General features: G+C 41.2%; 1 protein-coding gene and 1 long non-coding RNA gene across 2 annotated transcripts in view; one reads left to right on the top strand and one right to left on the bottom strand.

Moving 5' to 3' along the window:
• LOC126418944 (uncharacterized) overlaps window positions 1-16,496 on the bottom strand; it is a 76,098-nt gene that overhangs the window by 46,279 nt on the left and 13,323 nt on the right. The window contains exons 2-3 of the long non-coding RNA XR_007575914.1: window positions 14,511-14,620; window positions 5,336-5,555 (exon numbers count right to left, since the gene is read on the bottom strand). This is a non-coding gene — a long non-coding RNA (uncharacterized LOC126418944). The remainder of the gene's footprint in view (window positions 1-5,335; window positions 5,556-14,510; window positions 14,621-16,496) is intronic.
• Window positions 1-16,496, top strand: part of LOC126418943 (phenoloxidase 2-like) — a 233,575-nt gene that overhangs the window by 207,283 nt on the left and 9,796 nt on the right. Inside the window, exon 12 of the mRNA XM_050085979.1 lies at window positions 828-1,054. Coding sequence (XP_049941936.1) covers window positions 828-1,054 — 227 coding nt within the window. The remainder of the gene's footprint in view (window positions 1-827; window positions 1,055-16,496) is intronic.

Here is a 16,496-nt window from a genome sequence, read left to right as displayed (position 1 = left end):
TTTTTTTCCCTGTTTGTACCAACATAACAAAAACAAAATTTCATTGACTTCATTAACATATTTCTAAACAATAATATTCTTGGCGTGATTTGAGGTGCCATGTCATGGATTGTGCGGCCCCTCCCACCGGAGGTTTGATTCCTCCCTCAGGCATGTGTGTGTTTGTTGTTCTTAGCATAAGTTAGATTAAGTAGTGTGTAAGTCTAGGGACCAATGACCTCAGTAGTTTGGTCCCTTAGGAATCCACACATTCACACACATTTGAACATTTAATATCCTTGGATAGTATAATATGTAAATAAAAGGAAAAAGAAACACATAACAAAAACCGCATTCACACTAGCTTCCAAGCTCTTGCTCTTTTTCTAGTAAATGTACTCACACACAGATACCCAGACACCTACCCACCCTCTCTCTCTCTCTCTCTCTCTCTCTCTCTCTCTCTCTCTCTCTCTCTCTCTCTCTCTGTCTCTGTCTCCACAGTATGACTTAGCCATGGGCGAGTGGGTGTCTGTGCAGTTACGTGTGTGTGAATGTGTGTACATATTTATGAACTCCACACATCAGTCCATTATAGGTGAGTGGTTGCCTTTCCCTTATTGTACATATAATAGGATATTTCTGCTTGACAAGAATGTTTCACCTTGCCTCCATATTTGTCACGAACAGTAACATCTTTATAACAGTTCAGTAGGTGCACCTGATGCCACTTTTGCACCTGACAGTTTCTCCCCTTTAAGAATAATGTAATGAGTTCCTCTTATAGACTATTTTTCATTTATGTGATGTTTATTATTCCACTGGCGTTAACTGTAATTCTATTGTAGTGAACAGTGGGCGAAGCACCTTTCAGCGTCGCTCTGATGCATCATCAGTAACAATACCATTTGAACGGACATTTCGCAACCTTACCGGAATTGGATCATCACAGCAACAGGCACCATACACCTACTGTGGATGTGGGTGGCCACAGCATATGCTGATACCCAAGGGCCAACCTGAAGGCTTCCCTGCGGAATATTTTGTTATGGTGTCTGATGGTAGTCAAGACAGGGTAAGTCCAATTTTATAACCAGCTTCCAACATATTCAAAAAATTCATTTTAAATTCAGAACACACTAAAAATGATTTGAAAAGCGATAGAAGTAGTTGCACAACAATAATGTATCTTGCATTTGGTTCCTTTTCTGTTCTGCCCACTGGGGACAGACAAGGTAAATAATTATGTTTTAGATGGGGTTGGAACATACAAGCAAAGAAACTTAGTGATCAAATCAGTAATGAGTTATCACTGAGAAACAGAATCAAAACATAAATGAGAAATCTAATGTCTCTAAGGAAGGTCTCATTTAAATATGGAATTAGGCTGAAGGTAGACAAGCCACAAAAGAAAAGAAATGACTATTACAGAATAAAATATTACCTACATTTTAATATAACAATAGAAATTGGCAGAGAAGACAGACTAGAAATGAGAAAGACAAATATGGAAAGAATGTGGGCAGAGGCAAGCTTCATACTGGCCACACCACATGAAACAGCTAAGATATGAAGTCAAGGAAAGAATGGAGTGATAAACATTTTAAGGGACCACAAAGCAGACAGAAAAATGCAAATGCTGTGGAATGCAAGTGATAATCAAAAAGAGATGGCAGAAGATTTTGTTGTCCAGAAAATATTACATGCTCTAAACAGAGTATGAATCAATAGCAGATGTTACTAGCCAAGAATTTCTTGTTTTCTTTCACTCAGCAATTTAAGTACTATACACCTATTGTATCTTTTACTTGGTTGCTTTGAATAATTTAGCTGATTTTTGTATTAAAATAATTAACTATCCTCATTTTGGCTTCATCCAACATAGTGTATCTGCCACGCAAGTTACCACTGTGGAAAAACACTGTACTTCAACCTCAAAGGACTGCAGTTCAAATTCTGATCTGAGATTTAGGTTTGAGTGTGGCATCAGTCACGGTGGACGCCATCCACACCACATACAGGTATCTGGAGTATGCATCCATAATGAGTAACCACACTGATCCCAAGAATGGGCCCGCAAATTTGAGATGGATGTGGTTGTGTGTCAGGGACCAAATGATCACAGCGGGCTGGTCGGTGATGCGCAGACACCGTGCACCCATGGACCAAGCATTTGATGCCAGAACAATACACTTGCTGGCGAACCATCTTCTTCATACAGGACACCCCTCAGTTCTGTGGTGTAGCAAGCATAGGACGCAGTGATGCAAATCGGATGGAATGACCACCCGATGGGTGTCAGGCTCCGTGGGCATCAGAAGGACACCCACCACAACCAAGTGCCTGTGGGTGGGTGACACCAGGGGCTGAATTAAGTTTTCAACTAGTGAGTCAGACAGGTGGGCCAACCATGGGTCACATAGTGGAGAACCTGCCACAAAATGGGGTCCCGGAGTATGGCAGAGGTGAAATATGCAGCAGTGATGGAAAATCCATCCAGTGTATCTTGGTTAGCCGTATCAATGTGAAAGCAGAGGACTTCCTGCTGGTTGAACTCAGGATCAGGGCCTGAGGGGAAATGTGACAAACCATCAGCATTGGAGTGTTGAGAGATGGGCTTATATCGGATAATGTAAGTGTAATTGCATAAGAACAGTGCCCAGCATTGGAGACGCTGAGCAGTTCAATTGGGGAGGTGTGTGTGTGGGCAGAAGAGGGTGACCAAAGGCTTGTGATCAGTGAGGAGAGTGAACTTCATCCTGAACAGATAGATGTGAAAATTTTGAATGCATATACAATCGCCAGAGCCTCTTTCTCAATTTGAGAATAGTTCATCTGTGCTGGAGGTAGCAACTTGAACACATATGCAATGGGCTGTTCTGAGCCATCTGCATTTCTGTGAGCCAGGATTGCTCCAATACCATAGGCAGAAGCATTGGCCACCACAACCAAGGGGCAGTCTGGAGAGAAGGGTGTTGGCAAGGGGCAGATTTGGGCATAGTTTTCAAGCAGAGAAAAGCTTGATCACAGGCAGGAGTCAGTTGCATGGCACCCCTTTGTGATGCAAGCGACTGAGGAGTTGTGCAACCTCAGCAGCCTGTGGTAAGAACTTCAAGTAGTAGTTAACCTTGCCCAAAAAACCTGGAGGTCAGATAAATCCTTGGGGCTGGGAAGGACATTGATGGCCGCAGAATTGCAATCCGATGGATGAATGCCCTCTTTGCTGAGCCAGTGCCCCAGATATTCAACTCCAGTTGAAAGAAACTACACTTTTCTAGCCAACAGTGTAAGCCTGTGGCCTCCAGAGCATCAAATAAGGTACCGAGGTTTTGCAAATGTTTGTGGTTGTACGGCTGGTGACCAAGATGTCATCAAGATAATTGACACAAGCCGGGATGGACTGTGTGAGCTGCTCCAGGTGCCGCTGGAAAATGGCCAGCACTGAGGAAATACCAAATGGAAGGCACTTGTATTTATATAATCCGAAAGGTTTGTTGATGGCCACAATGTTTGGGATTCCTGATCTAAGGGTAATTGGTGGTAACCTTCCGCCGATCTTAGAGAAGCATTTGCCATGTGCAAGTTTGGCGAGGAGATCTTCCTGCCTGGGAATGGGGTAAGTTTCAACCAGGGACTGTGTATTGATTGTAACTCTGAAATACCCACATTGGTGGAGGGAGCCATTGGGTTTCCTGATCGCCATCAATGGGGTCACCCAAGCACTTGCCTTCATGGGCACGATGATGCCAGCAGCCTGCAGTCAACTGAACTCTTTCTTGACTGCTGGATGTAAGGCCACAGGAATGGGTCGAGCCCAAAGAACTGCGGCTGAGCATCTGGCCGGAGAGCAATGTGCGCCTGGAAGTCTGAAGCACACCCTAAGTCAGACTGAAACAGAGAGGCATAGGCCAAACACAGATCATCAAGGTCTGGAAATGGAAGGCAGTGGAAATGACCTTAACTTAATCAGAAATTGAAAAGCCAAACAGTGTGAAAGTAACAAGTCCAAAAATGTTTGAAGCCATGGGGTGATCAACCACCAATAGGATCAGGAGCTCGGGAATATGTTTATAAGTGGCCAGGACCACAAACTGCCCATGGAGGGGAATAGAACTGTCACTGCATGCAACCAATCACCGAGAGGTGGGAGCTTTTCCCATTCCTTGTGAAAATAGTTCAGGAAATTCTTTAAGTAAGCTATCTACACTGTCTTGTGGTACCAATGTAGAGACCAATGGTACATTGTTGTGGATGCTAAGGCCAAACCAGTCAAAGACATCTAAACCAAAAATGTTCTCACTGTCTCTTAACTTCAGCACAGTAAAATTCACTGTAAGATTTGTAAGTGGAAGGCAAACTACGCTGTCCAAGCACTGGAATTTCCTGTCCATTGTAAGCTGTGAGGTGCTTGCTAAATTTAGAAAGGCATGGTGACCCTAACTGTCCATGCATGGCACGATTTAGCAAAGTTACTGAGGCACCTGTGTCTAACTGAAAGTTCACGCAATGCTCAGCAATTCATAATGTGACAAATAGTTTATTAGAACAATGTTGCACAGCACTAGGGTTAGTAGGAGGCACAACCTTAATCTTATTTTTGCCAAACCTGTTGTAGATTTGGAAAACACAATGTTCACTGCATGTGCACAAGCTTGTTTTTTTCTGGGAGCAGGTAAAATTGCTGTATTTGTGCTGTTGCAAACAAATTAGTTGGACATAGCCTTTTTCTCCAGACGTGTAAAAGGTTGCATTACGTGATGGGCAATCTTGTCTCCTATGGCAAGCAAAACATCTAGGGCAAGACTTCACTAAGTTCACCAGTTTGTTTACATGTTTACTTGGCTGTCTGCATGGCTGTGTATCCACTCACTGTTGTGGCTGCTTGGGGCAGTTACGAGCAAGGGGCGACTCGACCCGACAAATTGGGTGAAATTTATCAACCGCTATGGCACCTGAATCATATTCTTCTAAGATTTGCAACACATGAGGAAGTGAAGGATCAGAGTACTTTAGGATCTGTTCCCGTATGCTACTATTGGGATGCTGAATGTTATAGCATCCCTCATCATTAAGTCACTGTAAAAGTTGCCACAACTACACTTAAATTTATACTTCTGAGTCATGCTTGTTAGTTCTTATACCACTGACGGAATGTCTGTTCTGGCTTTTCCTGCAAACAAAAAAAAACTGATATCTGGCTGCAGCTGCTTGAACTTGCTGATCATAGTAGTGAGTTAATGCAGGGATTACTTCATCATAACAGAGTTCATCAGGAGATGCAGTTGGGAATAGTTTTTCTATTAACCTGAACACTGGGGACCATGCATAGGAAGAAAATATTGTAGCTTCACAGTACCTTGAATGTGATGAACTGCACAATGAGCTTGGAACTTTGTTGGGTATTCATGCCATTCCTCTTCTGTGTCATGAAATTGCTGGAATAGTGGTATGCTGGTTTGCGGCACTTGTTGGGTGTGTCAGTCAGTGGGCTTCTGTTATTGTGCCCCCGACACTGCTTGTGCAGCCAGATGTTGTTGTACCGTCATCAGCAAGGCAGCAATTTGTTGGTTCTGAAACTGAAAAGCTTGTGTTAGATCCATCACACTGGCCATCTGGCACTGAGGCGTGGGGTTGGGAGGTGGAGGGGGTGGGTTAGCCATGGTTTACAAAAATATGCTATAGCAAAAAAAAAGGCAATCAAAGCCACTAAAAAGAGAAAGTTGATTAGTTCTGTGGCTCCCCTCCTGGAATACATGCAAGAACACAAGAAAACTTTAGCAAACACTTGAATACGATTCCCCATGCAATCTGAAACACATTAGAAGCAAGCAATTCTTCGTCACTAAAGGATTCTTGTTGCCATCTTTTATGTCCTCTCACCTCTGTAGAGCTGTACTGTGGGAAGCAAGGAGAGGATGTTGTTTAGTAACCAGTACCCTCTTTCTGTAACACAAACTGCATGCATAGATTAACTGGGTTCTTTATTCATAAGAATAAAAAGTTACTTATCTCAAGATTGTCATTGTGGTACAAGCTCTCTGTAATAGTCCATATTAACCTCACTGCTGGTGAAGTACAAAGTCCGCTTTGTTCACTATTAGGGTTGTTATGTGCTGTCTGTCTCTGAGTTAGCAGCGGAGCTAACTGACACTGCGATTCCCACTGGGCTGCGTCTGATGACACTGGAACTTACTCATGTGGCAGACTTGCCGTCCGGTCTGTGGCAACAATCCTAAATACTGGCAGCCGAGAGGGGGTTGGCGGTGTGTTTCCCGTGAGTCTGTTGTAGGCCTCTACCTATCATCTTGCAACCTCTTTGCCAAATGGTGTGCTGGCACCAGCTTACGCCAGCACAGTTCCGACCATGATCCCAACTTTATCCACCACCACTATCCCAAAATCATCCCTTACAAGCCTTCCAAGATTTCCTCACACCCAGCATTGCTTCACAAACTACAACATGACCCTAACCTGTCCTTTGCAGAACTCCAGGCTCTATGTTTCCTAAAAGCTGATGACTCCAGCATTATCTTCCCAGCAGATAAAGTATCTACCACTGTGGTACTTGACTGACAGGAGTATGTTAGGGAATGTCTACACCAGCTGTCTGATATCTCTACATACAGTGTCTGTCATCAACATCGCATTCCTGTAATTCAAACTGGCCTACAGTTCATCCTAAAAACCTCAAGCCTCTAATAAGGACTTACACCTCAATCCATAGAACTAATTACGCCACCAAAACGACCCCCCCCCCCCATGTTTTACTTTAATCCTAAAATCCACAAACCCAATCCTCCTGGCCATCCTGTAGTTGGTGACTTCAAAGCATCCACTGAACTTATATCTGCCTTCATTGATCAACACCTGCAACCCATAGTACAAACACTTCTCTCCTATATTAATGATACCAACCATTTCCTATATCATCTGAAATCCATGCCCATTCCACTCCCACTTTCACTCAACGCCAGTCGATACCAACATCTCCCATGTACATGGTCTGTCTGCTGCTGAACATTTCCTCAGTCAACATCCACCTGATTCCAAGTCTATGACATCCTCCTTGCTCACCATAATCAACTTTATACTTACCAACAATTACTTCACCTTTGATGGGCAGACTTAGAAACAGATCAGGGGTGCGACCATGGGACCCAAGGTGGCTCCTTCCTGCGCCAACCTTTTCATAGGTCACTTGGAGGGGGCTTTTGTGGGATCCGTAAGCCTTCATTACTTGGTTTGGTTTAGATACATTGGTAACATCTTTGCCATATAGACTCATGGTGAAGCTGACCTGGAATCTCTAAATACCTTCTCCCAATTAAATCTGACATGGCCCTATTCTGAATCCCACATCAGTTTCCTTGATACTGATCTCATCCTCACCAAAGGCCGGGTACACACTTCTGTCCACATCAAACCTACTGCAAGCAGCAGTACTTACATTTCAACAGTTGCCATCCTTTCCTAAACATTCCCCCCTATACAGCCTTAGCATTTGAGGCAAACTTATTTGTTCAGACACAGACTCTTTACAGTAATACACTACCACTGTCACTTCAGCCTTCACTGGATGTAATTATCCCAACAGCCTATTTCTAAAGCAGATTTTCTGTGCCATTTCATACAATCCTGGTATTGCTGATCCATCCAAAAAACAATTTCAGAGCACATCACTTGTCACCCAGTAGTATACTGGTCTTGAATGTATTAATAAACTATTTCAACAAGGCCATGACTTCCTACAATCATGCCCTCCTTCACTCCATTTTAGTTTCCTACAACTTTCATTTTTTGACTTGTCTCTTTTTCGCTGTCCCACATCTGTTACATACACTCAGCTTTTCACTCATATCAACTTGTGACGATGTAATTGCTGTTTTGCACATTACCCTGTCTTCCACCTTTAAGCTCTCAGGTTTTCAAATCTCGTCCGCTGCAGTCCTCTACAGTCAGTCTTCCCTTCTCATCCCGTCCAGTAAGTCTGCCCTGACCCGGGGTTCCGGGTGACTTTTCTCAACTGTACCCCTTTCCCTAAACCTCTTTAGTCCTTTTCCTTCACCCCTCTTCCTCCTCCTTCAACAGTTCTGCCAGAAGAAGGCACCATCGGCTCTGAGAGCTTATAAAAGTTAAATCCTTTTGTTTGTGTGTTCCCCTGCTACCACTTGGTGAGTAGATTTTGTATCTGCCCGTTTACATTATTTTTTAGCGTGTGTGGTATTTCGCCATACTGGTGCTGCATATTCTGCTGCAGAGAAGCACAATGCAAGGGCAGATGTACAGAGCACATTTGACTGTGAGCCCCAGCTTGTGCTAGTAAGTTTACAGAGGACATTGTGACATTGTTGCAGGCAGACACTTTTTGCTTTGTTTCTTGGCAATGGCCTTTGAATGAGAGACCAACATCCAACTTTATTACCAGCTATTTTGGAGTATCATAGTGGGATTGTTGCTGCCCTTTCCAGATAATATTTAACTTTCTCCTGGCTTCATGGTTTCTCAGATGAAAGCCACAGACCTGCATCTTTCTGGGATTTGGCTTGGGTGGTTATCATCATAGTACTTGCCAAAATCTTCAAGGACTATTGTCATCTTCATCTCTGTTTCCTCAAAAGTTTTGCCTTGAGCTGCAGTTGCTGTGTCACCTGCATAAATAAATGTTCTTCTTCCACGATTTATTGGTTGGTCATGAGTGTAGATGTTGTATAGTGGGAATGCCAGTACATTACCCTGAGGAAGACCATTCTTCAAGGTCCTATACCAGCTCTTCTTAATATGCAGAGTGACAAAAAGAACATCCCATACTCTGAATAAATTGTAGTAACAGTAGTCTTTTTTTAATATACCTTTATAATCATAGTTTAGTGGTTGATGGTGTCGTACACTACTGACACTTCAATGAATATCACTCCTGTAACTTGTCCTCTTTCATATCCATCTTCTATGTACAGAATCACATTAAGGTCCACAGCATGACTTTCCTGGCTGTAAACCTAACTGCTCACTTATTAGGTTTTTGTCAACATGTGAGATGCAGTTAAGGATCACCCTTCCCAAGACAAAGATTGAATATAAATAATTTAATGAGTAAAAAGAACAACTCACTCAATATTTGAGACACTGAATCTTCAATAAGCTTTCAAATGAATTCTTCTTCAGAGACACAGAGTACCCATACACATACACATACAGGCATCTGAACACATGAAGCTGATTGGTTACATAGTGCCTGCTGAATACATTGTTCTGACACTGAAGTACAGTTTGGAGCGAGTAGCTGTGTAGGGTGGAGTAAGGTGGGGCTATCACAATTGTTCTTATACCACTCTCCATGACAGTATTACTTTTCTTCTTCTTTGACCTCTGTTTTGTTACTAACACATAACAATAGTTACATGAAATAACCAGTTTCTTATTTAAGCAAGATTGCATTAAATTTTGACAGTAAAGACAGTCAAGCATGTCACACATGACCACTGTCTCTGGCCCCTGAGGCCTTGGCAGCCAGAGACAGTGGTCATGTGTGTGTGTGTGTGTGTGTGTGTGTGTGTGTGTGTGTGTGTGTGTGTGTGTGTGTGTTGTCTAATTCAAAATATTATCTTTTTGGCCAAATGCTAACTTGATTACCGTCTTTTCATTGTGCCTATCTGTGACTCACCATCTCAGCTATGTGGTGAGTAGCAATCTATCCTTTCCATTACACCGTTATTTTATCACTATTCCTTCCTGGATTTTCCATTGTTACATTGAAATTTGTTGTTCACATGATAATTTTTAAATTACTGGTGTTAAGGGTACATTTGGTTCTTATGTACATTTTCTTTAAAGAAATATTAGTGATATACTACATATTGCAAACCAAGTGCACAAAAGTTATCAGTGTTGCAAAACATTGTTTCTAGATTGTTATGGCTCATTTAGAAGCTGCCATTCTCCTCTTTTTACCAAACATTTTACTTTTTTCAAAAACTTTGTATTTCAAAAGCTATTTGTATTAAAACTTTTTGTGTTCTGGAATGTTTCAATCTTAAAATCTATTTATTTTCATAATTCAGTACCATAGTTTGTACCTCTGATTTTTCTGTCTCATAAAAATAATTTTTTTTGTATGTTAATTATTCCAATTAGAAAATTTCACTTTCTCAAAAATTTTCATTGTAGTTTGGGAAATCCCTTTCACTTTAAACTGTTTTCGCATAAAACAGTGTTGATAACTTTGCCATTGTCTAAGTATACAGCTACTAGTTAAACATACTCACTTAAATGCCTGTTGTATCTCTGTCTCTTTTTAATTTTCCTGTTTGTTGTGTTAATATCAAGCAAGTAATAAGCATACATTTTACCATTTTATAATTTTCTATAATTCATGCATCTGTGAATAGGAATCACACAGATTTATACATCCTGACCACTGGACAGTTAAAATATTCAATTATTGTGTGTGAGTCAGTTAGTGCCCAGTTGTCAGGATGTATAAAACTATGTGAGTCAGTGAGCACCAAACTATTCAAATGTAAGGATACTAAGTCAATCATTGCCTGGGAGTGAAACTATAAGCATCAGGCAGTTTTCAGAAAGTCAGAAGCCAGTATTCCCTGCCCAATCATGTTACCACATTAGCTGTGCTACCATTTAAAGAACTGTATGAAGCCACTCAGGTTTTGTGAAGTGCTGACCTTCGATGTTGTAACTGTTAAGAGTTCTCAGTACAACTTTGTCACCATAGTTTTAAAGCAATAAATGCAGTGACTGAAAGAAGTGAACTTGACTGTTATGATATTAAGTCATTATGTACTATGAGTAGGCCTGTTGACTGCCTAAAGAAGGTTTTTGGAGGTGAACATCAACACGAGTCATAAGGCAATGTACAAGTTCAGAAACTTTAGAAGGTAAGGGAGGAAAAGAGGCAAGGAACACAGTGGAGGATTCAGAAAGGGTGGCTGGCAGCTGGGAGAGAGAGGCAGCAGATTCACTGGATAGAAGGGTGACACTAGTGAGCTCACTCTGGCTGCAAACGGGGGCAGTTTTGCACATCCCACAGTCTTAAGGGGTGTATTTCGAGTGGCAAATAGAACAGAGGAGAGGGAAACTGTGGGTGTGGGGAAGAGCATGTGAGTGCAAGATTAGTGGAGGTTAAAGTCATAGTGCAGTTATGGAGGTGGGTTTGAGGTAAGAGGGTGAGACCAGAAGGATTACAGAATCTAAGGACATGTTGCAAGAACAAAGCTCATTATTCAGAGAAAGTGGTGTTTGGGGGGGGGGGGGGGGGGGTGCAGTGTGCTCAGCAGTATATTTTGCCAACACTAGGCTACTGCATTGTGACTGTTCATTTGGGTCAATGCCAGGTTGGCAGTCATGCTCTCATGAAATGCTGTGCATATATTACAGCGATATGACTACTGTAACAAGTGGCTCTGCCTCTGATAGGGTAGGTCAAATCTGTAATGGGTCTATGTTTGGTGCTTAGTCACTAACTTAGCTTATATTAAGACTGTATTTCCATCACTTCCTACAGAGTGGAGCAGAGTCTTGGTAAGGCATTGGGCTCACATTCAGAAGGATGACTTTAAAAATTCTTCTTCTTGGCATCCTGATTTAGATTTCTCTTGCTTTCCCTAGTCTGCTTACTGTAATGCTCGGGTGATCTCCATGAAGAGGACAAGACTGGTTGCCATCTCCAGCTTTTCTCAGTCCAAACTTGTGCTCCATCTGTAATGAACTTATTGTCAGAGGGATTTATGTATTTATTTGTCACCAGTCTTCTCAACGGTTTGATGCAGCCCACAACAAATTCCTCTCCTGTGCCAACCTCATCATCTCAGAGTAGCACTTGCAACCTGTGTCCTCAATTATTTGCTGGATGTATTCCAGTCTCTGTCTTCCTCTACAGTTCTGCCCTCTTTAGTTCCCTCTAGTACCATGGAAGTAATTTCCTCATGTCTTAACAGATGTCCCATCATCATGTCCCTTCTCTTTATCAGTGTTTTTCCATATATTCCTTTCCTCTCCAATTCTGTGCAGAACCTCCCCATTCCTTATCTTATCAGTCCACCTAATTTTCAACATTCATCTGTAGCACCACATCTCAAGTGCTTCAATTCTCTTTTGTTCCTGTTTTCCCATAGTCCATGTTTCATTACCATACAATGCTGTACTCCAGACATGCATTCTCAGAAATTTCTTCCTCAATTTAAGGCCTATGTTTGATGCTAGTAGACTTCTCTTGGCCAGGAATGCCCTTTTTGCCTTTGCTAGCCTGCTTTTGATGTCCTTACCCTGTCCATCATTGGTTATTTTACTGCCTAGGTAGCTGAATTCCTCAACTTCATCTACTTCATGACCATCAATCCTGATGTTAAGTTTCTCACTGTTCTCATTTCTGCTACTTCTCGTTACTTTTGACTTTCTTCTATTTACTCCTAGTCAACATCCTTTACTCATTAGATTGGTCATTCTGTTCAGGAGATCATGTAATTCTTCTCCACTTTCACTCAGGATAACAATGTCATCAGTGAATCATATCATTGATATCCTTTCACCTTGAATTTTAATTCCATGAACCTTTCTTTTATTTCTATTATTCCTTCTTTGATGTACAGATTGAGCAGTAGGGGGGAAAGACTACATCCCTCTCTTACATCCTTTTTAATCTGAGTACTTTGTTCTTGGTCATCCACTCTTGGCTCTTGTACATATTGTATATTACCCATCTCTCACTATAGCTTATCCCTATTTTTCAGAATTTCCAACATCTTGCACGATTTTACATTGTCAAACACTTTTTCCAGGTTGACAAATCCCATGAAAGTGTCTTGATTTTTCTTTAGTCTTGCTTTCATTATCAACCACAATGTCAGAGTTGCCTCTCTCGTGCCTTTACCTTTTCTAAAGCCAAACTGATCGTCATCTAGCACATCCTCAATTTTCTTTTCCATTCTTCTGTATACTATTCTTGTCACCAATTTGGATGCAAGAGCTGTTAAGCTGATTGTGTGATAATTCTTGCGCATCTCAGATTTTGCAGTCTTTGGAATTGTGTGGATGATATTTTTCTGAAAGTCAGATCGTATGTCGCCAGAGTTATAAATTTTACACACCAACATGAATAAAGATTTTGTTGCCACTTCCTCCAATGATTTTAGAAATTCTGTAGGAATTATACCTATCCCTTCTGCCTTATTTGATCATAATTCCTCCAAAGCTCTTTTAAATTCTGATTCTAATACTGGATCCCCTATCTCTTCTAAATTGACTCCTGTTTCCTCTTCTATTACATCATACAAATCTTCCCCCTCATAGAGGCTTTCAGTGTATTCTTTCCACCTATCCACCCACTCCTCTGCATTTAGCAATAGAATTCCTGTTGTACTCTTATTATTACCAAGGAAGGTTGTTTTGACTTTCCTGTATGCTGAGTCTTTCCTTCCAACAATCACTTCTTTTTCGATTTCTTCACACTTTTCCTGCAGCCATTTCATCTTAGCTTCTGTGCACTTCCTATTTATTTCATTCCTCAGCGACATGTATTTCTGTATTCCTGAGTCTCCTGGAACATTTTTGTACTTCCTCCTTTCATCAATCAAATGAAGTATTTCTTCTGTTACCCATGGTTTCTACGCAGTTACCTTCTTTGTACCTACATTTTTCTTTCCAACTTCTGTGATGGCCCTTTTTAGAGACGTCCATACCTCTTCAACTGTACTACCTACTGAGCTATTCCTTACTGCTGTATCTATAGCCTTAGAGAATTTTAAATGTATCTTGTCATTCCTTAGTACTTCTGTATCCCACTTCTTTACATATTGATCCTTCCTGATTAATGTCCTAAACTTCAGCCACCTCTTCATCATTACTATATTGTGATCTGAGTCTATATCTGCTCCTGGGTGCACCTAACAATCCAGTATTTGATTTCAGAATCTCTGTCTGACCATGATGTAATATGACTGAAATCTTCCCATATCGCTCAGCCTTTTCTAAGTATGCCTCTTCCTCTTGTGATTCTTGAATAGACTATTCCTTCCCCTACAGCTGCGACATTGACATGTGAGAGAATCAAATAGCAAAGTGTCCCTCTAAGGTCCCCAAGTTCAACAATACCCTCTTTATCTTTGCTGAACAATTTAAAAAGGTGCAATCCTTGACCAACTCCTAGGCTCCTGCAGGCCAGCAACCCCCTTTGGTGCCACTCAGATTACACAAACCCACAAGTAGGTTCTATAGCAGCAGCATGGTGCCACTCAGCTGAAGGCTAGACATATGGACAGGCCCACATGCTCACAATCCAACCACCACCCAACACAGAAGATGTCAGCCATCAGTTTTCTAGCTATCCACATGCAGCACCTAAGTGAAGCTGAAAACATAATACCTGAGCTCAAAAGACTGTGATCAAATTTCTTGGCCAGTGGTTATAACCATAAATTGATACACTCAGTCATGACAATGAACAAAAGAAGTCGAAATAGGCAAGACATTCACAACTGCAGCGAGAAGCATGCTTATCATATATGAAGAATATCTCTTACCAGATTGGTAAACATGTTCAACCAGGTTGGGGTCCAGCCTGTCTTCCACAGCAGCCACAAGATCCAGGATTTGCTACACCCCACAGAGGACTGGGTAGATGCTATGCGCCCTGCAAGCATATGGAATTTGAGTGTGGAGAAGTACACATTGGTGAGGTCTCAGTAGCAACACATGTACAGGAATACAAACATCACATTTGACTTGTGCAGTACAACAAATATGCAGTGGTTGAACACCAGAAAGACTGCAGCAAGGAAATAAAAATTTAATGAAACCTGCATACTTGTCAGTTATCTGGGGATGGTGATATGCCACAGCAGAGAAGCCATTAAAATACTAAAACACCCTAATAACATGAATAGAGAGGATGGAGTCAGGCTTGCCCCACCCTGGCTGCCAGCCATGAGATCCCATCAGCCCGCACCAACAACACAATACGTGAGCGTTACCAGCTAGTAACTGCTAGCGTATGGTGCGTCCAGCTGGAGGAAAACAGGAATCCACACCTCATTATCCAGTGATTACCAATCATGGCACACAGTGTGAAGCAACAGACATGACTCTCTCCATGAGAGTAACATATTACAAAGTTCCCATTCCTTCTGCCTTTAGAAATCGATCATTAACGATTTTTAAAATTATGATGTAATGTCATATCCAGTGAACGCTCATGAAAAAATTTAAGTAACTCTGGACAGCAAGAACACACCAGCAGACCCAGAAGAAGGCCACTGTCATTGGAGCCAAAACATAGTTTCACAAATAATAGTTTTTTACAATACGGTGAGGTACGTATGCAGTATGTCAACTGTCTTTGGTTGCAGGATCCTACACAATTATATTTTTGTAAAAAAGTCAGAAATTATAATCCAGCATGCCAAAGAAGTTTGGGATGGACAAAGGAGAGATGGGCACTTTTCCAGCAATAGCCTAATACTTAACATGCAGAAAAAAAAGAATGTGCACTTACCTCTCTTTGTCAAGAAACACTGGATGCATCAAAGCCCTGCTGGCTTTGTGAACTAGTTGCTACAAGTGCTCTCTGACCATCACTCATCATAAAAACAAAAAATTATCAGGTGGACCATAGGAGAACAAATAGACGGTTTCCAAATGATTCAGTCTTGTCCCTGCACCTTTTTAACACATTCACAATGGACTTCCAAAGTGCCTTAAACCCAAAGTAACTGTGGTGTAACAGATTAATGATGTTGTATTTACACACTGTGTGACTTGCTAGCTGAGGCTTCACATAAAATTGCCCAGGCACTGCATAAATTATTTTCAAACTTGTAGAGAGACTGACTAAGTATCTCTGGTTGAAAATCTTCTGTAGTCATATTTACTAGGTTATGGTTATCATAAATCCACACTTTGAAAGTAATGCCATATGAACTTAAGTTCCAGACAATAGTCATACATATTAGTCAATTTAGTGTCAAGTTCTGATGGAATTTTAACATTAAATTTGTTACCTAAAAGCGCTAAAAAGTAGTAAATGTACTCCATTAATTTTCAGATATGCAGCCATACAAATTCCATCTCTACTACTAGTACAGAATATACAATTTGCATGGTTGCATGTCCAAAATTTAATGGAATATTCAGTATGACATGAACAACTGAAAATGCTTAGTAAATTTATTAGTTTTGTTAATGGAAGTTGACAGGTGAGCAGACAAGATGGTCAGTGTAATGTTATACTGTAATTCATTAGGGTCTCATTTGCATTACACAAATCTGTACTTTTGGTTCCCTTTATTTATTTTACATTATACTCCACACCATGGTTGGCCACAGCTTGCAAAAGTTCAAGAGTACACAATGTGCTGCATGCATGTAGTCCAGGACTCTGTGTGTTTTGCCACCACTCAGATTTGCTAGGTCTGTCTCAAATTACACTCAGTCTTTCTTAGAACTACTCGCTACAGTGCAACAGTCCATTTTTCAATGTGATGTGGCACTGTTTCTTCTGACGTTTGATA

The sequence above is a fragment of the Schistocerca serialis genome, chromosome 9, assembly GCF_023864345.2.
Source record: "Schistocerca serialis cubense isolate TAMUIC-IGC-003099 chromosome 9, iqSchSeri2.2, whole genome shotgun sequence".
Taxonomy (NCBI): Eukaryota; Metazoa; Arthropoda; class Insecta; order Orthoptera; family Acrididae; genus Schistocerca; species Schistocerca serialis.
This window is presented reverse-complemented; position numbering and strand designations above follow the sequence as displayed.